This window comes from Pteronotus mesoamericanus, unplaced genomic scaffold (genome assembly GCF_021234165.1).
Source record: "Pteronotus mesoamericanus isolate MK-2021 breed Mesoamerican mustached bat unplaced genomic scaffold, CSHL_Meso_final contig_502, whole genome shotgun sequence".
NCBI classification, from domain to species: Eukaryota; Metazoa; Chordata; class Mammalia; order Chiroptera; family Mormoopidae; genus Pteronotus; species Pteronotus mesoamericanus.
This window is the reverse complement of record NW_026555187.1, coordinates 2595026-2620983: the sequence shown is the minus strand read 5'-3', so window position 1 is coordinate 2620983 and position 25958 is coordinate 2595026. Positions and strand designations below refer to the sequence as shown.

General features: G+C 53.2%; 1 protein-coding gene across 1 annotated transcript; it reads right to left on the bottom strand.

Annotated features, from left to right (window-relative positions):
* Nucleotides 1–213: 213 nt before the first annotated feature.
* Nucleotides 214–25958, bottom strand: NCAN (neurocan). Its single transcript, XM_054578748.1, has 16 exons — nt 25873–25958; nt 21644–21723; nt 20334–20747; nt 18645–18819; nt 18422–18549; nt 17701–17994; nt 16221–16817; nt 15554–16036; nt 14588–15490; nt 10563–10679; nt 9331–9444; nt 7832–7990; nt 6400–6482; nt 3977–4121; nt 2818–3000; nt 214–2566 (listed from the first exon to the last, which is right to left on the bottom strand). Exons 2-16 carry the CDS (start codon nt 21714–21716, stop codon nt 2421–2423), a joined length of 4014 nt encoding a protein of 1337 aa, XP_054434723.1. The 5' UTR covers nt 21717–21723; nt 25873–25958; the 3' UTR covers nt 214–2420.

Below are 25958 nucleotides of genomic sequence, written 5' to 3'. Positions count from 1 at the left end.
TCTTTAGATCCCATCCACCTCCTCTAGGAAACCTCCCCTGACCACTTCCCAGAGACCATGTCTGTCCTGTTCACTACTATCTCCCCAGCACCCAGCAAAGTCCACAGCTCATAATAGCTTTTCAGTAAGCACCCGCTGAGTGAATGAATGAAGGAAAGTGTCAGGAGGTGATAGGCATGTTGAACTGTTAAAAAATTTTATTAAAATGTCCAAGAAGTACATTAATGTCCACAGTGTCAGATACCACAGACCCACAGATAACTGCAGCTCACAGCAAAACCAGTGGAACCCAAAGCTGTTCACACGCACACACATGCATGCCACACAAGTGGCACACACAAACACACGCACACATACCAAAGGGAAAGACCAAAAGACAAACCAGCCACTTTAGGAAAGACCAGAGCCCCCTCCCACCATGGAGCTGGGGTAGGGGCAGGGCAAGGGTCCAAGGGGACCAAGGGCAGGGACCATAAACTAAGACACCCAAAAAAAGTTGCATCTCCAGCACCCCCCAACAAAGGAAAATTCTTTTGTGACGTGGATGACTGGTGTTATTATATTTTTAAACGAACAAGAATTATCAAAGCAAGAAGGCAAAGCTATATCCCTGGGCTTTCTTAACAATACGGTATCGTGGAACAGTGGATGATATCTATAGAAGGGAAGACTGAATACCATGGTCGAGGATGAGGGTCTGGTTTGCACTTCTCAATCTTTTCCTAAATCTGTCTATGAGTGTGAGAGGGAGCACAATTATGTTTCAATTCCTTCCCCAAAGTAGAGAGCAGTGTTCTCTGTCAGACGGAGGTAGGACTAGGTCCTTCCTTCTGCCTTGGCTGAGACGTCAAGCCAGTGCCGTTCTTGTCTGAGCCTGTTTTGTCATGTGTAAAATGGGAACATAATGGTTTCTAAGTCTGTGGACTGTTGAGAAGATTCGAGGAGACAGTGTGCAAGTATTTTAGCAGGGTACCTACTCCAAAGTGGTCAGCTGTAATTAGGACTTCCCAGGAGGCATACAGGCTCAGTCAACACATTCCTGCCTCTACTGAACCCTTAGAGGGACCATATATTTGCTTATTTTTCTTTGCTGCAGACGGCTAATCTCCAGTGTGTGTTTTAACACTAGTCCATAGATATTACCCAGACGGGAGGGGCTGAGAGTAGACAAAACATGGAGGAAAAGCTGTGGATATTCCCTCCTAGAGATCAGGGAGCTGGGTCCCAGCCTTCATCTTGGAAAGTCCTTTATAGGTTGTAGATTTGGGGGAAGGCCAGGGGAGTTCTTTCCCACTTAAAATGTTTTTAAAAAACGATGAGAGAAAAATGTGTGTGTATGTTTCGGTTTTTAGCACTGTGCATCTCTCTACAGGACTGCAGGTAGATGTCACTACTTCAGTTTTTAAGCATTTCTAGTCTCCCAGGCAACGGATGGAGACAGGGATGGGGTAGGGGTGGGACCCAGGGCAGCGCACTACCGATGTCTGCTTGAGGGATGGGCACGGGCACTGAGCTAGAAAACTTGGCACCTCCTTGGTCCAGGAAGGAGGTTTTTGTCTCCCTGAGAGATGGAGGGGGAAGAAACCTGGGCTTGTCAAGCCCTAAATATCCTCTCATCTGTGTGTGTGTATGTGTGTGTGTGTATGTTCATGTGCGCATGTGCATGTGAGATTTACCACACATGCAGAACCACCAAATCTCAGCACTGGGACAAAGACCTGGGAAGATAAGCAATACACCTTCCCTTATTGCCCACGTATTGCTCTGACTATCTGACCCCTAACTCTGAGGGCATGGAAGGAGGCTGTTCTAAAAACATTCCTAAAATTCAGTACATAGGAGTTCAACGCTGTTTATCCACCAAGACCAAAGACTGAACTTGGTTCAAGTCCAAGGTAACAGAAGAGCAGTCCTCAAGTTCAAGCAGTGTGTTTCCACGTCATTTTCTACTCCCAAAGACAGTGACTTTAACCAAAGGCTGCATTTAGGACATCTGACAGTTTACAAAGCCTGCATCTCTGGTGTGAAAAGCAATTCCTCAGTGCAAATCCAAACGTACACTCTTGCACCCTCATCAAAGCCTTATTTCAACAACTGGCAATTAGACTTGCCAACAAAAGACTAAATCAGGGCAGCAAAGAATGATCTTTGCTGATTGTGCTTCCCTCCACTGGGAGCTTCTCCCAGAGTCCAGCCTGACTAGAACTGGATTTTCAGACACATGGCTGCACCTGCCAAGAGGACCTGTATACGTAAGAAAGAGGGGAGAGGGGCTTTTTACAAAGGATTATGGGGGTGGGGCATGTGGTTTGGGGCGCAGGGGCTTCCGGACCCTCTTGTTTCTCTCTGGGCTCTATCTCCCCAGGCGAAAGCTCCAGAGGAGGTGTGGAAGGGGGTTGTGCTCTCTTTTGCCTGGCTCTTCAGCAGAAATTCCCTTCCTCCTTCTCCCAGTCCTCCACCAGGTGTTTCTTGTGTTTTCTGCGCTCCTTGCGTGATTTGTGGTGGCGATGCTGGTGGTGGTGCTGGTGGTGGTGATGGTGTCGCCGCATTCGATGGGACCTTCTGGCTACAGGGAAGAGGAGGACAGGGAAGTGGCAAAAAGGTGGTGAGAGGCAGGTGGCTTGATGCTGCCGGCCTCGTCGAGGGGAGGAAAAATGGAGGAAACACCAAGCAAGCTGGTAAATTCTCACTTACATGCAAGGCTGTATTATCAGGCAGATATTTATTCAGATCAAGGTATATAGTCATAAGATGTTTTAATTGGAGACTACAAATAAGTGGAAACTTGTTTTGGGGTGTCTAGGGGCAGCCACTTACGTTTGGTACAGATGATTTGGGGCCGGTCCCATTTGCCATTGCTCTGGCACTGGATGCTGGACATGTGGTGCTGGACAAATCCTTCGTCGCACTGGTAGCGTACAGTGGCATGGATGTTATATTTGGCCTTGCGGGAACCAATGAGCGAAGCGTTCTCCACTGTTGGAGGAGGACCACACAGCACTGGGGACAGAGAGACCTCCAGTTAGAGAAGCGATCACAACAGAGGCTGAACCATTTTCCTCTCTCGTTGGGAATGACACACCTGTTCCGGTCCTGCCCATTGAGCTCACAGGGCTAGAAGCGATCGGCTGTCTCCTCCACCCAGACCAGAAGCCCCTTACAGGCAGGAGCCTCCTGGACACCTCCTAGCCCCTAATTCTTATGCAGGATGAGAACCAAGGAGATGAGAGGTAAGAATAAACTGAGCAAATGAAAGGAAATAAGGACATGAGAATTTGCAAAGGAACAGAAACAAGAATGAAAAAAAGTATGAGAGAAAGGTGGTCACAAGAATTCATGCAAATGTTACCTTAATAGGTAAAGAGCAATTACAAATCAGTAAGACCAATAACAAGCTGACAGAAAATTAGGGAAAGGAGATGAATTGGCAGATCACAGGAAAATAAATACATATAAATGGCTTATCTACATATGAACAGCTGGTCATTCTCATCTTCGAAGATGTGCAAACAACAATAATCTAATGAACAAAACAAACTGATGAACAAAATAGGACCAGAGGCAGGGATGCATGGAATAGATTGACAGCTGTCAGAGGGGAGGGCTGGGGGAGGGACTGGACAAGATTAGCCAAAGAACGTATATACGCAGCCCGTGGACACAGACAACAATGTGGGGAAGGCAGCGGGGGCGGGGCTAGGCTGAAAGGGTCGAAGGTGGAATATGGAGGACAGCTGTAATAGTGTCAACAATAAAAAAAAATATCGCGATACTGTTTTTTCACCACTTAGATGAACCAAGAACAGAAAGTTGGAGAATGCACCGAGTCGGCAAGGGTAGGGGAAAAAATGAGCTTTCTCATACAGCGCAGAGTGTAAATTGGGCAGGGCTGACTCTTACATTTCCACACTTTAAAAACAACATGAACCCGTGAACGTGAGCCACAGCAGGGAGAGCGGGGAGGGCGGCAGCCTACCTGTGCCCTTCTTGCAGACGTAGGGGAGGTTGTAGTTGCAGGGCACGTCGTTCCAGCGCCCACTCTCATGCGCCACCATCACCACACAATCCTCCCCGCCCGCGAAGAAATTGTCTGGCTGGTTCTCTCGCCAGTTCTCGTATTGCTGCAGAAATGTGGAGCAGGGGGTGCTCAGGGGACCGGCATCCTGGCCCAGGCTCTGTCCACTGTGGGGCTCCCCTGGCCAGACCACTCAAACTCTTAGGGACTCAGTGTTTCCATTCCTATAATTGGCACTGTTCTGCCTGCCCTGAGGGTACAATTTGAGTCAGCCCTCCTCTGGCTGGGAGGCTGCAGTGCCCTCCTCTCTTGTGCCTCTGCCTCCTGTCTTGCTCTCTGATAGTCTGTTTCCAATATGGGTCACTTGCTGTTAGAGAAATAGTTCAACAAAAGATGACCTCAGCCGGGAAGTCCAGGAGGGCTTCCCTGAGGAGGCAACAGGGGAGTGGGAGACTCAAAGGAGAGAATGAAGCAGGCAGAAAACAAGCAGAGGAAACAGCTAGAGCAATGGCCCAGAGGCAGGACTGAACTTGTCCTATGTGAGGAAAAGAACAGAAGCCAGTGGGGTTGAAGATTCTTGATGGAGCTGGGAGTCAGAGGGTGAGCAGGGGCCAGTTCTTGTGGTAAGAAGAGAGGAGGTGGAGTTTTTTTCAACTGTGATAAAATACATATAACAAAATTTACCATTTTAATAATTTTTTAAATCCTCACCTGAGGATGTGTTTTTAGAGGGAGAGGAAGGGGGGGAAAGAAAGAGAGAGAGAGAGAGAGAGAAATATTGATGTGAGAGAGAAACATTGATTGGTTGCGTCCTGTACGCAACCTGACTGGGGATCAAATTCTACAACCTAGGTGTGTGACAAGGAATCAAACCCAAAACTTTTTGGTGTACGGAATGATGCTCCAGCCACCCCGCCAGGGCAACCATTTTAATAATTATTCAGTGTCCGGTTCATTGGCATTAATTAGATCCACAAAGTTGTACAACCATCACACTGTCTGTTGCTAGAACTTTTTCATTATACTAAACAGAAGCTCTGTCCCCATGAGCAGTCGCTCTCCATCCCCCGCCCCCAGCCCCTGGCAGCCACAAATCCACTTGTGGTCTCTGTGGATTTGCCTGTTCTGGATAGTTCACACCAATGGAACCATAAACGCGTGTCTCTTTGTCCGGCTTCTTTCACTGCGCAGCATGTTCTCATCCACAGTGCTGGGTGTGTCGGTGTCTCTTTCCTTTTTCACTGAATCATTGTGTGGTTGGACCACGTTTTGCGTGAGTGCACCTCTGTTGATGGACATTTGGGTTGTTCCTTCTGGCAGTTATGACTAGTGCTGCTGTGAACATGTGTGTACCTATACCTGAGTCCCTGCTTTCACTTCTTTGGGCACATACCAAGGAGTGAAATTGCTGGGTCGTGTGCTAGTCTATGGTTAACTTTTCGAGGAACTGCCAGTCTCTCCTGCACAGCCGAAAGAGGTGGGTCTTCGTGTCGAGAACCCTGGGGAGTCGGACAGGGCTTGAAGAAGGCAGAGCCCTGATCTGATGCATGCTTTTTAAAAGGTCCCACCTTTTAAAAGCGCTTCCCTTTGGGGCATTGAAAATATTCTGGAACTAGACAGAGATAGTGGTTGCACGATGTTGTAAATATACTTACTGCCACTGAATGATATACTTTAAAATGATTAATTTTAGCCCTGGCTGGTGTGGCTCAGTGGATTGAGTGCCAACATGCAAACCAAAGGGTCGCAGTTCGATTCCCAGTCAGGGCACGTGCCTGGGTTGCGGGCCAGGTCGCCAGTAGGGGGCACATGAGAGGCAACCATCCACTGATGTTTCCCTCTCCTTCACCCTCCCTTCCCCTCTCTCTAAAAATAAACAAATAAAATCTTAAAAAAAAGGAAAACTTAACTTTTTAAAAATTAAATGATTACATTTATATTATGTGAATTTTCCCTCAATTTTTTAAAGCCCCCGTGGCTGCCAGGTGGAGGAGCAGGAGTGTGGGTAGCAAGGGTGGGTGGGGTTGCGGCAGGGGTCCCAGTGAGGGACACCATAGGCTGGGCAGGCGGGGGTACGTAGGAAAGTGGGAGTGTCTCAGAGCCCACGGCTGGATGACCAGGGGGTGTGAGCAAAGCAGTCATCGCCAGTGCAGGGATTCTAGCCTCAGTCACAGGGTGGATGGGTCCTCTAGAGCGCAGGGAAGTCGGGAGATTTGGGGCTTTGCTGAAGCTCCTTTGCCACTCCAGGTCTCTGACGGCTGATTTACATAAGCGGGTAAAGTGAGGCCAGAACACAGGGCCACGGGGCTCACCCATATCCCTCTGTTCCAGGTGGGACCCTAGTCTGCAGCCTGGTAGCGGAGACCCAGGCTCCCGCCACTCACCAGCCCTGTGTTGTCCGTCCACTGGAAATCCCTCTCCACGATCCTGTCGTTCAGGCCAATCCATGTGTTTTCACGCCCAAAGCCTGCAGGGTGAGGAGTCTTCAGGGCTGGGCACCTGCCTCTCCCCAAGCTTAGGTGCCAGCTAGTCGCAGATGGGGGTTGGGTGGGGAGGACCCAGCCCCTTTTCCAGCCTGAAGGTGGGCTGGACGGGAAAGGGAATGGAGGTGGGAGCGAGGGAAAAAGAGGACGGAGGTGGAAAGATGGAGGTAGGGTAGGAGCCGAAGGCCCCCTCTCAGCAGGGGCACAGGCTGGAGGCCGGCACCCCCATTCCCCAGCAGGCTGGGGCTCTGGCCGCCCTCTACCTGGGGGCGTGGGGGTGGGGCACAGAAAGGGCTGTTATTAGGCACTGGCCTCACCACAGTTTGTGGCTTAAACAAATGGTCAGAGTAAGAAATAAACGAATACATGTTGGATCTTTGCAGAAATGAAAGTAAGGGACAGGAGAGCCCGTAGGTGGCTCTGGTCAGGGCAGCGGTGAGACTCAGTGAGCCCCAGTGAGCCAGCTACTGAGGACAGAGGAAGCGGAGGAGGAAAAGAAATGAGAGATGCAGGGAAAGAGCAGATGAAAGAATTAAGAGATGGGGAAGGGGTGGGGTAGTGGCCACCCCCACAGCTGGGCGCCCCCAGGAGTCAGATTTGAAGCCCCTGCTGAAACGGGTCAGATGCTTCTGAGCAGGGGCCCTGGGGACTGCAACCGCCCAGCGAGATGCAGGACAGTGTCCTGAGATGTCTCCGAGGACAGTTCCCGCCCATGTACATTTCCTCAACACAGTCTTTTAAAGCCAAAAAAAAAAAAAAAAAAAAAAAATTAGAGGATGGGATGGGGAAAATGTGAATAAATGGATGGATGAACAGACAGCAGAAGGAATAATGAATGAATCAATAAAAGCTGGGTTTAATTCATGCGACACTCTTGCTAGGTCTCCACGCAGCTCCTTCCTCATTTTATCCCAGGCACCGCAGGCGCTTCCGCATTGCCTTCTCTCCCCTGGCTGTTTTATTTGTCTTCAGCATACTTAGGGCCAGCTAAATAATATTACCGATTTATTTAATTAGATATCTACGTGTTTGCCTATGTCCCCCACAAGAATGTTGTTCTCTGAGGAATGTCGTTCTCCTCGCTCACTGCTGTGTCCCCGTGCCTGGAATGGTGCCTGGCACAGAGCAGGTGCCCGGTCAATATATGATAAATGAGTGAATGGATGAACAAATGAACGAACGAAGGAACAAATGAATAAACAGACTTGGAAATTACTAACTGGCTAGGGCTTGCGCTAATGAACACTTCAGAAAGGTGACGTCCTTAGGATCCCGGGGGACTCTGCTGACAAAAGGACTGCAGGGCCAGCCCTGCGCACCCCAGAGTCCTTACTGTTAATGAAGCTGTGTTCCTCAGGTGAGTGGATGCTGGTCAGGTGGCCCGCTCGGCGGCGGCAGTCCCTCTCGGCATCCTCCCACGCCCGCCGGTGGGCAAAGTACCGGTAGCAATGGCCCTGGAACTTGTGCCAGCCGCGGTCACAGCCCTCTGTGTCTGGGAGGTGAAAAGGGAGTGGGAAGGGGGCTGGCCTTGGCCTGAGAGGCCTACCCTGCTGGCCATGAGCACAGCCAGCCCACCAGAGAGAGACGGGGCCAATCCAAGGTCACTGTGGGGCTAGGTCACCCCTCTCCCTGGGCCCATCCCCCTTCCCCCTGAGGCTCTGTGCCCCCCCTTCATCCCCCCTCCCATATTCACGTCTTTTCTTTGTTGCTGGAAGAAGTTCTGCTGGAAGATCATTACACCCACCCCCTCTCGTCCCACCTCTGATGTCTCCTGCTCTGATCGGCAGGTCCACACCCTCCGTGTGGACCTGGAAACTCAGGACATGGCCTCAGAAAGGCCTAAAGTTCCCCTCCTGGCAAAGGGCTCAAATAGATATTTCTCCCAAAGAGATAGACAAACGGCCAAGAAGCTCATGGAAAAATCATGATTAGTCATTAGGAAATGCAAATGAAAACCACAATGAGATACTACCTCACACCCACTAGCATGGCTATCATTTTTAAAAAGGAAAATAACAAGTGTTAGTGAGGATGCAGAGAAATCAGAACCCTGCACACTGCTGGTAGGAATGGAAAATGGGCAGCCACTGTTAGTAACAGTCTGGTGGTTCCTCAAAAACTGACACACAGAATTACCACATGACCCAGCCATTCCACTCCTAGGTATCAACTGAAAAGAACCAGGGGTGGGGGAGAGGGGAAGAATAGAAAACAGGTGTTCAAATAAAAATTTGTACATGAATGTTCACAGCAGTACTATTTATATTAGCCTCAAGGGGAAAGCAACCCAAATAATCCATCAAGTGATGAATTAATAAACAAGATTCGGTCCATCAATACTGTGAATACTATTCAGCCATAAAAAGGAATGAAACACTGACACTTGCTACAAGGTGGATGAACTTTAGAAACATGATGCTGAGTAAAAGAAGCCAGACACAGAAGGACACATAATGTGTGACTCCGTTTACATGAAATGTCCCGAACAGGCAAATCCAGAGACAGAAAAAAAGATCAGTGGTTGCCAGGGTTGGGCAGATGGGGAACGAAGAGTGACTAGTAGTGGGGGTACGGTCTCCTTCTGGAGTGATGGAAATATCTTGGAATTTGCTAGAGATGGTGGCTGCAAAACAGTGTAACTGTACTGGATTCCTTTGACTTGTACACTCAAAAAAAGCTTAATTCTATGCTATGTGAATTTTATCAAAAAAAAAAAACCACCCCAGTTTGTCTCCTGCTGGACTCACAGCCACAGAACCTGTAGTGTGTGTGGGAACCTATGGCCCAGCGCCCGCACCCACTCCTGTTTCTGGGGTCTCGGCAGAGACTCACCTTTCTCACAGAGGCTGCCCCCATAGCTGGGGAGGCAAAGGCAGGCGAAGGCGTTGACCTCATCGATGCAGGTGCCTCCGTTCTCACAGGGGCTGGAGACACAGTCGTCGATGTCTGGAGGGGACAGGGAGAGGCCAAATCAGAGGTCTGCCTCCCCTCGGCTCCCAGGTCCCCCAGGAAACCAGGCAGAAGATGGGGTCGTGATGCTGCGATCCATCCTGGACCTGAGTGCAGCAGCAGTGGCCTGCGCAAATGGCTCTGACGGTCAAAGGGGTGGAGCCTCACATAATTTACATAACAGCATTAATGAGAGCAGATGCCCCTGGGCTGGCTAAAGGCCAGGTGTGCAGAACGTTCCACCTGACTCCAGAACCAGGAGGATCATACTCTTGCCAACATACCCAGAGAATGTTGAAGCTGAGGGTCTTTTAGGAATGTGGAACCTAGGGAAGCTGGGTTCCAGAGCATTTGCAAGGACTTGCAGAGAGTCACAAAGCTGTTTGTAGCGACAGATATCCAGCTGAACTTCCTCTCCTGCCACCCTGTGTACACAGTTCTTGAGGCATGTATGACACCAGGCAAGTCACTCCCGCTCTCTGAGACTCAGTTTCTTTTCTTTTCTTTTTGCGAAGTGGTAATTATAATGGCACCTTTTCAAGGGTGGTTGTGGGTGGAGAGTCAGTGGAGGAGCTCAAGGATTTACATCATGTATATTTATTGTTATAATTCTATAATTAGTAGTGTGGTTGTGAAGGTTGTGAAATCGATGAGATTTTGCACAGGGCTCAAGAAATTGTATTGTTTATATTTATCGTTGTAATTTTATAATCTGTCATATTTCTTATGTCGGGCTTTGGGGCTAGTATCCAACCATCCTGCTGGCCTCACCTCTGCCCCTGCCCGCCCAGCAGAGGTGAGCATCCCCTGAGGCCCTCGGATGGGAGGAGTCTGAGCCTTATCACCCCTTTGTCTTCTCCTCCTTTACCCCTGCCGGGCAGGGCAGGGCAGTATCGGGAGCCAGCACACCCAGAGCCTTGGCCGCCAGGATGAGACTTAGCTGACTGGTCTGGGGCTGATTTACTGGTTCCAAGGAATGGGGAGGGGGAGGGAGCATCTAGAGCCAGCATTCTGCATACCCTGAGTCCTCGTGGGGATGGCTGCTGGGGTAAACAAACCCCAGGGTTCTGGAGTCAGACCAGTGCAGGTTCAGATCCCGAATCTGGGGCACTCACCGATCTCACAGTTCTCCCCAGCAAAGCCCCGGTCACAGCTACAGCCATATAGGGTGCCATTGGCTGTACAGGTGCCCCCGTGCAGGCAAGGGTTGTTCTCACAGGGATCCGAGGGGGCTGCAGGAGGGACAGGCAGTGCGGGGAGCAGTCAGGCCACCGGCCTACCTTCCTAGAATCTAGACTCCAGGCACCCAAGGCCCCCTGGCTCAACCCCTCTCTCTGGAGTCCCCTCTACAACTTCCCAACAGGTACTCACCAACTTCCTCTCACGTGCCCCTGTGACAAGTTTACTCCTTCCAGCAACTTCCCCGAAGCACCTGTTGGGGGCCCTGCCTGGGACAAACTTTCTCTGACTGAGCTGGAATGGGTTTCCCAAAGCTTCTCTTAGAAAATCATCTAGGACGTGCATTTAAGTGCTCTCCCTGACTCGTCCCTCTCTTCTGGACACGCGCTGCTGGACACGCCCAGCCTACTGTATTTCTCACAATTTGGAGCACAGAAGTGGGCAGAAGGTTCCCCATGGTGCAGTATGAACAGCACTGGGGAAGTGTGGGAACCATCACCTCTTTCATTTGGGCTCACCCTCTTTTGATGCAACTTCAGTAGTTACATCGTGAAGAGGTGGTAGATTATAGTGGTTATAATGATGGGCTCTGGAGTCAGAGAAGTTAGTTCAGTCCCTAGCTCTGTCCCTCATGAGGGGACCCTAAGCAGATCACTTCTCTGGATTTCAGTTGCCTCATCTATAAGATGGAAATAGAAGTAGTTCACCTTTCTCTCCCCCAGTCCTGTCCATAATGCCACATGTGGCTCTCCATGTATTAGCTTGGGGCCTCTCGAGGGGTCTCAGTGTGGCTCGGCATGCACCAGGAACCCAGGGTGCATTTAGGAATGTGTGTCCTTGTTCCCTTCCCCAACCATCCCCCCCACCAGCTGGGTTTCATTGGAGGCATGAGGATCTCCCCTCCCCATCTTGGGGACCCAGATGCCTTGGTGGGTGGTCTCCCTCCTGGAGCCCGGGAGAGGCAGATCAAGAACCCCCATCCTACCCCAGGGGACATTCTTCCCTTGTCAGGGCAGCATCCAACCCTTCTACTGCAAAGACACTAGGACGGAGGCCCAGGGAAGGGAAAGGCCTGACTCAATGCCACGCAGTGGGACAATACAAGAGCCAAGGCTGGCCTCCAGGGTTTTGATAGGCCGGTTTAAAGCCCTCTTTCCAGCCTTTATAACCTAGAATTTGTTTCTGTTTTGGGTTTGTCTAGAGCCTCAAAAGAAACTGAGGTGGTGACAAGCTGTCACCAATCCCTAGGCCTCCTGGCCTCCGCCCTCGCCCTCCACAGGCTGTTCTCCCTATAGCTGCCAAAGGGAGTCTATGTAAACTGAGTCGGCTCATGTCCCTCCTCTGCCCAGATCCCTCCGTGGCTCCCCATCGCCCACAGAGGACAGGCAGAAGTCCTCAGTGGAGCCCACAGGGCCCTGTATGATCTGCCCAACATCTCCCTGCCTTACCTTTTGCTTTCTCTCTTGCTCACTCTGCTCCAGCCATACTGGTCTTGCTCTTCTTGCATGCCAGGCAGGGTTCTGCCTCAGGGCCTTTGCACACACTGCACCCTCTGCCTGGAACACTCTCCCCCCAGAACTCTTTGTGGCTCCTTCCTCACCTCCTTCAGGCTTGCTCAAATTTCATCTGGTTAGAAAGGCCTTTCTGACTCCCCTTCCAGAACCAGAAACTATCCACTGGCATCGCCGCCACACCCCCCCCACCCCCGCCCCCTGGCTTCACTTGTCTCTTTGCTCATATCACTTTCTAACCTCCAACGCCACTTATTTAGTAGGATCACTGTTATGTGTTTGTGCCTCCCTCCCCAGAGCAGTGCCGTTCCACACAGCAACCAAATATAGCTATTTAAGTCTACATTAATTAAAAACGAATAAAAGTACAAATGTAGTTCCTCAGTCTCACTAGCCACTTTCAAGGATTCAGTAGCCATGTGTGGCTGGTCGCTACTGTATTAGACAGCATTGCTCTAGAACATTTCCATCATTAGGAAAGTTCTAGAGTGCTGCTCTGGAATGTCAGCTTCCAGAGGATGAGACTTGGTCTCAACATGGGGCCTGGCACACAGCCGGCACTGAATAGTTGCTTACTAACCGAATGAAGGTAGCTGCCGGCCTTCCTGCGGCGACAGAGGCCTATCGCTAGGGTGGTGGCATGTGCTCCCGTGGATTGCCAGAGGGACCTGTGTCTGTGTCTGTCCTTAGTGCCTCCCCGGCACGTGTGCACACATGCGTGGGGCCGCTGGGCGCAGGAATACGTGAGTCCCACCAGGTGCCCCGAGCTGCCGACAGCTGCCCACGGGCTGGCAGTGACTCAGTCGCTCGCTGGTGCTGCATTTATTTTTGGCTTCATTAGCATTTCTGCAGCAAGCATTGGGTGGGTAGGCACCCGGGTCTCTCCCCGCCTCCCCAGTGCTGCCTGCCTCCTTCCTCCCTGGCTGCCACCGGCTTCCGCCTGGAACCAAGACTTCAGCAAAGACCAAGCCATACCCAGCCATAGCCCTGGGGGCTCTTCCAAACGCACTTTGCTTCACACTCCTCTGCATGGTCTCCCTCCCACCTCTCTAATCCCCCTTCTCTAGCTCCTCTGGCACTGAGCCTTCTTCCTGCTGCCTACCCCCAAGCGCTAATCTCTCCTCTGCTCCCTGCAGGGCGAGCTCACCCCTCCCAAGACCTCAGGGGTTGTGTGGGTTTTTTTTACACCAGTGAAATACATGTTTTTCAGCCTAGTGGTTGAGACAGACTGTCGTTAGTTGGCCTGGATTCAAACCTTATCTTTGACAGTCCCTGCTGCCTGACTCTGCACAAGTCACTTTACTTGTCTCTATGACTCAGTCTCCCCATCCTAAAGTGAGGATCACACTAGAACTTGTCCCATAAGGGCATTATAAGATTTAACCAAGACGATTCCAGTACAGTGTTTAAACAAGCCAAGCATATGGGCAGTCACCAATAAGCATCAGCCTTTATCAATTCAGGTGCCCATATCCACCTGCCTCCTGAGCATCTAAAAAAAGAAAATCTAGCCTGGGACACAGCCCAGAGGTGACAGGGTGGATGACAAAACCCTGCACCTGCTATTTCTATCACACACACTTTGCCTTCAAAAAAGAGAGCAAGTGTAATATCAATTGTGTTAATAAGAGTGTTTTGCAATGCAAAAAAAAAAAAAAAAAAAAGCCTTTTAATTAGATGCTGATTTTTTCTAAAGTTCACTTGACCATAAAAACAGCTCAATAGGCAAGACCTAAAAAAAGGGCCAGGATTTGCAGGTGAGCTGCGGGCAGACCTGGCTCCAGGAGAACGGGGTGGTGGTTTTTTCTGGATTCTGCTGGGCACAAAGCACCTGAGGCTTATGCAGACTGGGGCTCCCACTGAAGTTTGGCCACTGACTATCTCATAGTGACACTCGCCCTGAGCTTCGACTTGCTGTCTATAAAATGGTGGGACGGCCCCCCACTTTCACCCCTTCCCAGCACCCACTTTTCCTGTGGCCCTCACAAACCGCACCACTGAATTCCACTCTCCTTGCCATGCTTCCTCCATCCGGCCCCGCCTGGGGGGTGCCTGTGTCTAGCTCTGTCTTCCTCAGACGGGGGCATCACTGGAGGCCAGCCCCCCAGCATTGCACAGCACTGCCTGACTCTGTGTGGCCATAAACTTGAGGAGTTAATTGAACCAAAATCAAACTCCACTCAACGCCTCAACATCCCCCATCAGTCGCTGTGCCTCAAAAACACATCGACTTGATCTCCTGCCTTTGCCCAGGCTGGTGCCTCTGCCAGGGAGCATCCTTTCTGCGATGTGACTCACCTAAGACGTTCCCACCTCCAACGGCATCCCCTGCTAGAAACCTTCCCAGGCCCCCAGGAACAACCCTTCTTCCTTACTCTGGGCTCCCCGGGTCCCCAGTCCCAGAGCCCTGACCACAGTGGGCTGGATGAGGCCGCGGGCTTGGAACTTACCCTGTTCTGCACTCCCATTTGCGGGGGTCCCTGGCAGGGCTGGCTCCTCTCCACTCGCTGCCTCCTCCACACTGGCACTCCCTGCAAGGACCTCCAGCTCAAAATTGCCCAGGACCCAAGGGACAGGCGGCAGGGTGCTGGGGGAGTCCCACGGCACTGTGGGCTCGCCCAAGGACTCCGACACAGGCTTGTTCATGCCGGCCGCCGTAGGTGTCCAAGGAGCAAGCGCGGGATTCACAGGGAGGCTGCCCGCCTGTGGAAGGGCGGAGGCTCCCAGCGGTCCCCGGGTCATCCCTTGGCCCTCTGGCTCTGGGTGGGGTTGGGAGCTGGAGGAGTCCATTGTGGACGTGGCCAGGACCCCACCCTTGTCCCCCTGGTCCAGGGACATGAGGGACGTCACCACATTTTTATCCACAGCCACCTGAGGGCTCATGGTGGGGCTTTCAGCTCCTTCAACCACGCGGGATCCAGGTTTCCAAATCCCATCAGCATCACCAGGGTCCACTGTGGCCGTGGAATCCGCGGGACCCACTGTACCTCCTCCATCTGTAGCAGCCCAAGGCTCCAAACTCAGGGAGACTCCAGGGCCCCTCAACGGTGAGGAGGTGAGGCGGGGGTCCAGCTGTTCGCTGTGCAGTGAGGGCCACATGCCCCGTGCCTCCCCCACGGTGGCCTCTGAGCCAGCAGTGGGGCTCTCTGCTGTGCTGAAGACCCCAGTCTCAGACTCCGAGATGCCTCTCCCTCCCATGGGCTCAGTAGCCATCTCCATGGGGGTGAAATCTGCTGCTGCACTGCCATCCACAGAAGCCTGTGGGCTGGATCTGGGGTGCTCAGCTTTGACGAGTCCAGTGGGGCTGGTCTCTTCAATTTCTCCAAAGTCTGCCCTGAGGGAGTTAGGACTGGCTCCAGCTTGCGTGTCCATGGCTACCTGTGAGGGGGCCGTGGGACTTCCTACTTCATGGTCACGGAATGTCGGGAACATGGCCTCCCTGCCTTGTCCTGTCAGGTCCAAGGAGGGGGGGGAGGAATACACTTCTGGATGGATGGGGTCCTGGGGACTGGCCTGGATCTCTGAGGACAGTGAGCGTGGGGCAGTGGCCATGACCTCACTATGACCCTTGACCCCACTGGCCTGGGTGGGTGGGGGCGTAGGGTGTGGGAGGAGCCACGCTTTGGGGGCACGAAGCATGGCCATGACAGGGAGGTCTAGGGAAGTGACCATGGGAGACACCTCCCAGGGGGCAGCGCTGGAATCCCCTGAGGGGCTAGGAGCATGGGCAGTTGCCTCAGAGGGGGCCCAGGGGAGTTTTGGGGGGGCCAGCCTCACACTGGGGCCCTTGGCTTCTTCCAGCTTGAAGCCAAGGGCTCTGCTGGGGCCGGGGATGCTGGGTAGGACCGCTGTAGGGGGCCACAGCCAGAGCTCTGTGGGGCTCCTGCCACCAGGGAAACCTGCAACAATATCAACAACAGTAATTATCTTTCAGCAGCTCCTTTCATTTAGTATCTCCTTGGTTCAGGCCTGGGGAAGAGAGAGCTTCTGATGCCAGGGGACCCAGCAGGGACGCAGAGCCTCCTCCCCGTGTCCCTGTCAGATACCCACTCAGGTCCCACCTCCTCCGAGGACCCCACTCACCAGCTCCAGGCACATCCACCTCATTGGACAGCACAGCCCAGGGGCTTTGGCTCCTGCCACTCCCTAAAGAGTCCGTGACTGCGGTGGCCAGGGGAGGCTCCACATGATTCCCAGCAGCCTCTGGGGTGGGGGGCTGGGTACCGACCTCAAGCCTCCCCTCCAGCCCTTGCTGGGATTCCTGCTGCTGGAAGTGTCGCCCGTTCAAGCCTTTAAAGCGCCCCCTCCTTCTGGGCGTGGGACCAGCTGGAGTCGCCTCCCTGTGTGTGCCAGCTGAAGTGCCGGCCCCCAGGCTGCTGGAGAAGGGGGCCGAGGTGCTTGGCCACACCTCTTCGGCCTCCAGGTAAGGTCTGGAGGCTACTGTGGGGACCCCAAAGGCCAGGCCTGGGGTCTCTTGAGACTCCTGCTTCTCTGCCAAGATCAGAGGCTCTTCCTCCCCACTGGACACCAGAGGCTCCTGGAAGTCAGGGGTGACCACCTCCCCTTCCTCCACGCTGGGCTCCAGTTCTTGGGCTGGGGGCCCCTCTGCCGACAGAATCTCTCCCTCATCCCCAGACGAAGGGGTCTCTGAGTCTCCATGTTGTGGAGTAGGGTAATGAGCTGTGGGAGAAAGCAGAAAAGGTGTTATGCTCGGGGGCTGGAAAGTTCTGCCTGAAGTCTACCCACATGCCAGCATACTGCAGCACAGACCTGTGTATCTCTGTCTCTCTGTGGCCCTCTGTCTCTCTGGGTGGTTTCTGAAATCTCCCAGACTGAGAGAGAGTGATGCAAAGTTATTATCCCCACTGTTCAGGCTTCGCCCACTGTCAAGGTCAGAATCAACTGGGCACAGTAAGGAGTCATGGGTGAAGCTCAGGCAGGGGTCAACTCTCAGGGACAAGTCAGACCTGGGCCTTGGCTCTCCCCCGGGGTGGGGGTGGGGGGCAGAAAGCTCCTAATGGGCTTGGCCTCCTTAAACTGGATTCCCTCCCTCCCCTTTCATAAATAGAAGATGTAACTCCTCTGAGTTGAGATTTGCAGCTTCTGGGACTGGGCTCCACCCCAAGGGCAAGGGTCATCCCTGGTCTCATCCCTGGGGATGTGGCCTGGTCCAGTTGAGGCATCTCTTACTCGAAGGGTGCTTCTGAGCATGGCTCCACATAAGATACGCTCCATACAGGAATTTGTCTCTCTGGGACCTCAGGACTCATCCCCTAAACAAGACTTCGAGCCAGAGCTTGGGGCTCCTCCCTTCCGCGAGCATGGGACTCCAGGAAAAAGCCAGTCTGAGGGGCGTGGCCTTCACCCAAGGGATGGCTTAACGCGGAGCAGCTTCCACTTGTCCCTCCCCTGCCTAGACTCCGCCTCCACCAGAAATCAAAGCCTCCCGGTGGCGTGATTGGCCTTTACCGAGGTGCGAGCCCTAGGCCGAGGCCACCAGGGACGCACCCTCGGGGACGTGACCACCAGGAACGCACTCCCCCGGGCGTGGCCTCCCACGCACCACGGAAGCAGTAGGCGTCGAAGCGCTCTCCAGGTGCGGGGAAGCCGGTGCGGTTGGCGAAGCGGTAGACTGTGCGCACGCCGGGGACGGGACCCCCGCAGCGCCGGCGCGGCGTCTGGATCGGGTAGCGCACGCTGCCGTCGGCCAGCCAGCCCGGGTCGCACTGGTCCAGGCCCTCGTGCCAGGCCAGGTGCAGCTGCCCCACCGAGGCCAGCACGGCACCCTGGCGGCGGCACTGGGCGCGAGCGCCGGCCAGGGTCAGGCGGCGGGCCGGACCCACGTAGAAGACCTCCCCTGTGGGAAGGCGCAGTAAGGCGTGAGCGGAGATCAGGGGAGTCTAGGGGACCCTACCCCGGAGCCCGAGAAGTGGAGCCCACCAAATAGCTGGGACCTGACCAAAGAGGCCGCTGTAGCTTCTTTTTACAAATGAGGTACCTCGGGCTTCAGAGAAATGGAGGGGCTCAGGAAGGAGGATGAAGAGAGGGACGGGACGGGAAGAAGGTCAGAAAAGAGGACAAGGCCTCTGAGAGGGAAGAGGTGCAGACAGAGGGAAGGGGCACAGAGAGGGAGAGGGGCTCAAGGAAGGAAGGAAAGCTCAGGTAAGGAGTAGGTCAAAGTCTTGACTGCAGGTTTAAAGAAGGAGGAGACTTAAGAGGGATGGGGGTTGGGCGAAGTAACAGGGGCTCAGGGAAGGGGAAGGTTCTGCCAGCCCCAGACTTACCCCCCAGCTCACGGGCAAAGCAATACACATCGTAGAGTTCCCCTGGGTCGCGCCTTCCATAGCTCCTCACCCCTGGAAGGCTGCTACGGTCGCCATAGCAACCAGGGCGGGACTGGGTGATAGGATACCTGACAAGACAAGGAAGTGTGCTCCTGGGGCCCCCCAAGAACCATCTTTCCTCAGGGGCTGGCTCTCCATCTCCTCACCCCGTGTACCCTCTTACCGAACAGTGCGGTCAGAGAGCCACCCAGCGTCACAGTTGTCAAAGCCATCCTCAAAGGCGGCCTGCAGGTGCCGTGGGGCTGCAATGGTGGCTGAGCTGAGACGACAAGCCTCTTGGGCCTGGACGAAGGTCAGCGCATAGCGATCCTGGGCTGCTCGGTAATGGAACACAACACCTGTAAAGGAACATTCAGGATAGAGGGCCGATTTATTCTGGAATCTTCAAGAACAGACTTCCCTCTGCAGAATGCCCCACACCCTTCAGTCTGATAATAATAGAACTCCTGCCCTATGCTGGCCTGTTCCACCTTCGTTTACTCAGCACCAGACATGGCGCTGGGGCGATGGTGGGGAGTGAGACTGATATGCCCCCATTTTACAGATGAGGACGCTGGTAACAATGGCCAGAGAGGGCTCGAATTTGTTAAGTATTTACTACATAAAAAGCATTTTTAAACATTATCTCATTGAAATTAAGTCTCAGAGAGGTTCAGGGATATGGCCAGGGCCACACAGCCAGATTAAGGCAGAGCCAGAATTCCTATCCAGGAAGATCTGACTCCAAAGATAGCACTCTTCATGCCCAGGGTTAGGCCCTGGAGGTGACAGGAGACATGGAGAAGAGCAAGAGAGACTCTGCTATTTAAAAGTTAGGCACATGCATTGATTGGGGAAGCACTGGCAGCAATGGGAGATCAAATGTGATTATGGCCCAACATAGGCATGGGATCACAGAAGGCTTCTTGGAGGAGGTGACTTGTAGGTAAGTGAGGACATGAAGCCCATTATTGAACAGGCTTACTGTCAAATCCTGATTTAAGGATAAACAAATGCCTGAGCAAGACAGAGGGATGAAACTTTTTGCCCCGTCTTATCAAACTGAGAGCCCCCGGAAAGCAGCAGCTGCGTTTCCGTCATAACTGTGGCTTGGCCCCAGGCTGGCCTGTGGTAGGTACTGAATTAATATTGGGCATAATGAATGAATTGAACAAACCCAGATGTGAAAATTCTTCCCTCCTTCGCTTACTAGTTTTCTTCGAGGTTTATTGGTTTTGGGAAGTGAGGCCTTGGGAAGAGGATGACTGGTTAACCCCATAAAATATGCAGGGAGACGCTCTTGGGGTGGGAAGACTGTGCCCTAGGACAGGGGTCCCGGGACATGCCCCTGGCCAACAGAAGTTAAGCGATACTGACTTCCTAGCAAGGGTCTACAGGATATTTCCCGCGCCAAAAATGCATTCTCTGAGTCATTTCTCGAATATCTGTTGGGCATCTAGTGTGCCACACTCTGTTCTAGGGCTTTGAGGACTACTATTTACTTATACATTTCAATCAACTTTTTAAAAAGGAAACTTCCTTTCAACACTTTATTTTGAAAGGAAGTATATATTCCTATTTTAAACAGAAAGCCAATATCCCTTCCCTTCTGTGAAAATAGGTAACCATGAAATGTACTTGAAACATGGTTGTGAAATCCTATGGAGCCCTGTGGTCCACAAGAGACCGAGCCATAGGCTGCTCACTCTTAAGTAAAAGAGGGAGAGCTATTAAAGAGGCCATAGTACCAGTGGAGACTTGCTTTGGGACTTTATCAGAAACATTGAAAGGGAATTACTGATATTCACTGGGTGGGCTTTAGGTTCAGCCCCTCCCCCTCCCAGCCTTGGTCCCTCCCCTGCCCTCAACTGACCCGTCACCTCCAGGGACACCAGGTCCTGCTCATCCTCGATGCCCCTCACCACCTGGCAGCGGTAGAGCCCGGAGTCGCTGGCCCTCAGTGGCCCCAGTAGCAGCGTGCCGTTGGCCCGGTGCCGGGGGTAGGCGGGCAGAGACACACGTCCCTGCCAGCCCTTGGCCACTCGAACCACGTTGTTCTTGGCCACCAGGATGGGCAAGTCCTGCCACTGGCCTGCCGCGGTGCGCACCTTGGTCCACTTGATCCGAGGGGCTTCTCCAGCTGCACCTGGCCGTGGCCGCAGGGTGAAGAGACAGGGCAGGGCCACGAGCTCCGCCAGTGCAGCTCGCACAGAACCAGACCCCACCTTCTGCATGTGGAGCCCCTTCTCAGCAGCGGTGGTGGCAACAGTGGTGGCATCCTGTGTGCCTGGAAAGGGGAAGGTGGAAAGAGGCCTGACTCAGAGGCAAGGACCAGCAGAGACTGTTTCCTTCACTTTACAGGTAGGGAGACTGAGGCCAGAGAGATTAGGTTGCCTATACAATGGCATGATGCAGGGCACAGATCTGTAATCTGCATCCCTATCTGTAAGCAGAAGAGGAATGGGGTCAAATCCCTTTGTGGCTCTGCCTCCATTCAAAGTCCAGATCCCAGAGACCAGTGACTCTGTCACTGACTCACTGTGTGGCCATGGGAAAGTCACTCATTCTCTGAGCCACAGTTTCCCCAGAAGTTAAGGGAGAGGTAGCCATTGGGAGGGAAATGGAGTTTGTAGAGTACCTTCTATATAGCATGCACTTTATAGAGAGCAAGCAGCCTGTCTGCTTTTCATAACCATCTGCAGAGGTAGCTTCATGTCATCATCCTCTTTTGGGTGGGAGGTGTTTCTAAAGTCTGGGCTTTTGACTACCACTGGGGAGGTGCCAGGAGATACATACAGACCTTTATTGCCGTTGCCCTGCCCATGACAGGCATCACTAATCAATGTGCACACTGTTCTCTTCCCTCCCTCTCCCTCCTGCTTCCCCCATTCTTTTTCTCTTTCTTCTTCCTTCCCTTTCCATCCCTTTCGTCTCCCTCTCTCTCTCCAGCTCATCATAGCAAAACAGTGAGAGGCAGGAACCTCCAGCCTTTGCTGGCAATGACTAAAAATAACCTCTCAGGTGTCTTGTTCGCTTTTGACTGTTCAAAGACCTTTTTCATCTATTCTCGTTTTGTTCCCCACACCAAGCCAGGGAACCAGCAGAAGGCTCTTGAGCTAAAAAGCCACCCCATCCTGTCCGTCCCTCAGACCTCAACCTCTCCCACTGCATAGGCCAACTCACCCTGTTCCCCAGCCACCAAGAGCAGCATCTGGAGCACCAGGAGGCCTGAGGCCCAGACAGACATGGCCCTCATCCTGGACCTGGATCAAGAAGGAGATGGAGGGAGGAGGAGTGAGAACAAACCTCTCAGACAGTTGGCATCGAAAAACCAAGTGCCCCCTCTACAGATCTGGAAACTGGGGCTCAGACAGGCTAGTGTGTCAGTCAAGGTCACACAGGCAGCAAGCAAGGGCAGAGCCAGCATCCAAGCCCAGAAGCAGCTGACTCCAGAATCCCAACACCGATGTCTCATGGCCAGAAGTATGGGTGCTGGAGTGAATCAGAACCTGTGGTTTTCACGGTGTCTGTTCCTTGCTGTGTCACCTTGGGCAAAGAGGTTAGCTTCTCTGTGCCTCAGTTTCTTCATAGGTCAGAAGGGGATAACATCAGGTAGTTGATGGAATAGATGAGTCAATAGAGTCAATACCTATAAATTGCTTAGAATTGCCTGGCATGGAGTAAATTTCAGCTGTTATTATTATTATTGAGTTCAACAAAGGCAAGATCAAAATTTCATTTTTCAAGTTGGCCTCCCCATCATACCGAGGGGGTGGGGGTGGTTCCTAAAGAGCAGCAGCCAGTCCCAGGCTGCCTGGGGTCCCAGTCCTGGGAGGAGGCTGGCCTCCAAGCCCGCCTTTAATCTGGGTTTGCTGAATGACACGATTCTCAGCTTCAGTTCCAGGGTTTGGTTGTCGCCAAGACTCTATTCTTGGTTTCTGGGATTTTTGAGGTGCTGCCAAGTCCCAGGAGGAGGAAGGGGCCTTGCCCCTTCCCATCCTCCCCTCCTCCTAACTTCCTACTGCCTGGTGAAGAGATACTTCTTAGGTCCACAGAGACTCCAGCTGTGGGTCCAGCCTTCTATAGGAGCTGCAGCCCACGGGCATAAAATGGACAACTGAGTGTGAACTTTAAGCAAGGCCCATTCCAAGCACTGGGACACAGCAGTAACCTCCCTGATCTACTCTTCTAGACACTAGAAACCCTGGGGAGGGGACCCCTCTAGACAGACTCAGGACTCACCAGAGCTCAGGGGGTGCAGGCAGATGGCAAGTTAGAACATCACCTATAGACTCATCCCTTGTACATCTCCCCCTGAAAAGAATAGCCCTGAGAAGGAAGTGTGGGAGGAGTCCAGAATGGGGGTTTTGGGGGGACAGGTGGCTCCCTCCAGAGGGCCTTTCCCAGTTCCCAGCTGAGAGGCCGACCCGGGACCTGTCCGTGGTGCTGAAGTCGGGCAGCAGTGCAGCGGCTGTGCTCGCTCACTTGGTTTTCTTGTGGTGGGGCCCAGAGAGGGCTAGCAGTTTGCTTAGGGCTGCACAGCAGGGTAGAGCCAGACACTGGGACTGTCTGGCTGAGTGTTAGAGGGTAGGGCAGGACTCTGGGCTGTGTCTACCCCAGGAGGGTCTTAGGAAGGGGCAAGTTCAAAGACTTTTCTCTCTCACACACACTATGGTCAAGGGCTCAGACTATGTCCAGAAGGTAGGGCTTGCCTTCTGTTCCCTATGTGTAACATGACCCTAGACAGTTTCTCCACCTGTCAAATAGGGATCACCCTGCATATACCTCATGGAGATACTGTGAAGATAGAATGAGCTATAAGAATGAGGATAGAATGTGAAGTCCTAGATGTTAAATGAAAAAACAGCTTTTTGTGCGAAGCTTCATGTACATACTAAAATATTCAGAGGTGGCCCAGTATGGTGACACAGTTTCAGGTACAACCCTTATACACACATGCTCTCCTGCACACACTCAGTTCCCTCTACTTGCACCTCACACACCCCCACCCCTTCTCTTAAAATATCTTCTCCTCAGGGTCTTCAGAGGTGAACATTTATAGAGCTGTCTGGGGCTTGTCCCCTCATGAATAATACATAAGCCTCATGCATATGCAAATAAGGGTCTGCAGAGGGTGGGGGAGGGGCAGGCAGACAGGAGGAGATGTGGGGGGGGTGTCCCCCTCCTCATACCTACCTCTTGTCTCAGTGGGCACTGAGTGAGAGGGAGTGTGCCAATGGGCATTTTTTTTAAAAATGAATATTTATTTTTAGAGAGAAAGGGAGGGAGGGAGAGAGGGAGAGAAACATCGATGTGTGGGAGATACATCAATTGGTTGTGCCCCAACCAGGAACTGAACTGGTGACCTCTGGGTTCAAAGGCTTGCATTGAATCCACTGAGCCATACCAGCCAGGGCACCGATGGGCATTTTCGTGTGTTTGTGCCTGGGCGTGCATTGGGGTGCTGTGTCCAGGTGAGGATATCAATGAGGTTGTGCCCTGTGGTGTACGGACTTGTGTGTAGGTCCCCAGCAGCTCTGTGCACTGGGTGGAGCATAGGGGACTCCCCGTGGTCTCTGGATGTGAGTCTGAGTGCCCCTCAGCACTCAGGGAGTCAGGGGGTATGTGAGTGCATAGGCGTGATTGTGGAACTCCGCGGAGGAAAAAGGAAGCCGGCTCAGTAAATCATCCCAGGCTGCCCCTTTGGGACCTGAACCCCTTGCCAGTGTCTCCCTTTTAATGTCCAGCCCTGCACACAGACCACACAAACCTCCACACCCAGGGCCCACACCGCCAGTCTCCTGGAGAGGACCCTTTGCTGTGTACATGGGACATCACGCGCAGCCACACACCCCAGACAAGAGCCCGGGAGAGAGAGAAACACACACATGTTAAGATTCACAATGACATTAACAAAGAGACAATATGGGCACTTACAAGGCAAGCAGCACGTCTTCTGCACAAAGACACACCCCCACATTCTCAGGCTCCCCACATAAACCCCTTGATGAGGCCACACCATCAGAACAGCTCCCCACATGCACATGGGAATGGCAGACCTGGCACAGACTGGGCTGGATAAATGTGGCCTTAGTGACTGATGGGCACACATCATTTTGCCACCTGGTGATGTGGCCCTTGGCACAAGTTTCCTGACAAAGGCACATCTCTGTCACATTAGACTCAGAGAGGACACCAGACCACCCCCTCTCAATGGGTGCATACCCTCTCCCAGCACGGGGTAGACGCACGCACAAAGCCCCCACCTCCTGGAGGGTCATCGTCCATTTGGGAATGCCCAGAAGCCAGGGAGGCTGCTGGGCTCTGAGTTTTCACTGTTTGCCCACCCCTCCCTCCCTGCCCTTCCCCCAAGTCCCCCGCTGGGGCCCAGGGCCAACCCTCTCCTCAGCCTGGCTGTCTCCCATTAATGCTGCTGAGAGGAACAAAGCCCTGTGCACAGGGGTGGGGGTCGCTGCCGCCCAGGCTGGGTCTGGGGTCCCAGCCCCCTACTTCCCAGGGCCTGTGCCTCCAAATCAAACCAGGACTTCCACATGCAACCATATGGACAGATGGGTGAGGCAAGAGTCTGTCTCACTGTGAGGACACCGTCACATATGGAGGTGCTTGTGGCAGCCCCCCTGTTTGGACTAGTGCCCCTCACAGGTCCTGGGGACCCGTAACTGGTGCTTTAGGGGGGCTCTGACTCGTTATTCACCTGGGAGACCGAGTGTGCTCCATGGGAGAAGGGACAGAACCCCAACTCCAGGTTTGAGGGAACAACAAGGACCACCTTGGGAAGGAGTCCCCAGAGCCTTCTCCCTGAGTCAGGATGTGGTAACAGGACACGGGCCAAGGGGTCCGGGAGATCGCAGGGTACCCCTTCCTTGTGGCCCCTCACTCTCCGTGCAAACCCCTTCCCATTGGACTGATATGGGGCCCCCTTCCTGCTGCAGGCCAGCCTGGCACCTTTTATTCATCTGCAAATTGGGAATCCCCACTTAAAATCCTGGGGTGTCTCACTCAGACACTGGGGTGCCCTGTCCCAGCGTCCCCACATAGCATCTGGGTATCCCCCTCTTCTCTCTAAATTAGGGGTGCTCCTCCCCTGGCCTTGATTCCCAGTGCCCCCTCCCCAATTCTGAGGCCCATACCTAACCAGGCCCCCTCCCCACCGTGGAGTCGGCTCCGTATTCCCTAGACAACCTTAACCCCAAATCCAAGTGCCTCTGACATTTCCAAGCGCCCTCCCAGTTTGCGTTCTCTCCCCAACCCCGGGCTCCCCCTCAACCCGTAGCCCACTCCCCATTCCGGGGACATCTCTGTGATCACAGGCTCCCTCCCCAATCCCGAGCTATTTCTCTAATCCCGAGGACCCTCCCCCAAGAGGCCCCTTTCCTGCGACGGACCCCCACCTGTCTCCTAGCTCGGATGCATCCCTGGGCGGTTACCCGGCACAAAGGGCGCTCAGCTTGGCTCGCGAGCGCCAGGTCCAGCCCCT

What these genes read in the sequence shown, in the direction of transcription:
- NCAN (XM_054578748.1), bottom strand. Translation starts at nt 21,716, where the DNA reads ATGAGGGCCATGTCTGTCTGGGCCTCAGGCCTCCTGGTGCTCCAGATG. An exon ending in TGGGGAGAACTGTGAGATCG is followed by an intron (nt 9,445 to 10,562) that starts GTGAGTGCCCCA and finishes TGTCCCCTCCAG; the next exon opens with ACATCGACGACTGTGTCTCC. An exon ending in CGTCTGCAAGAAGGGCACAG is followed by an intron (nt 3,001 to 3,976) that starts GTAGGCTGCCGC and finishes CTCTGTCCCCAG; the next exon opens with TGCTGTGTGGTCCTCCTCCA.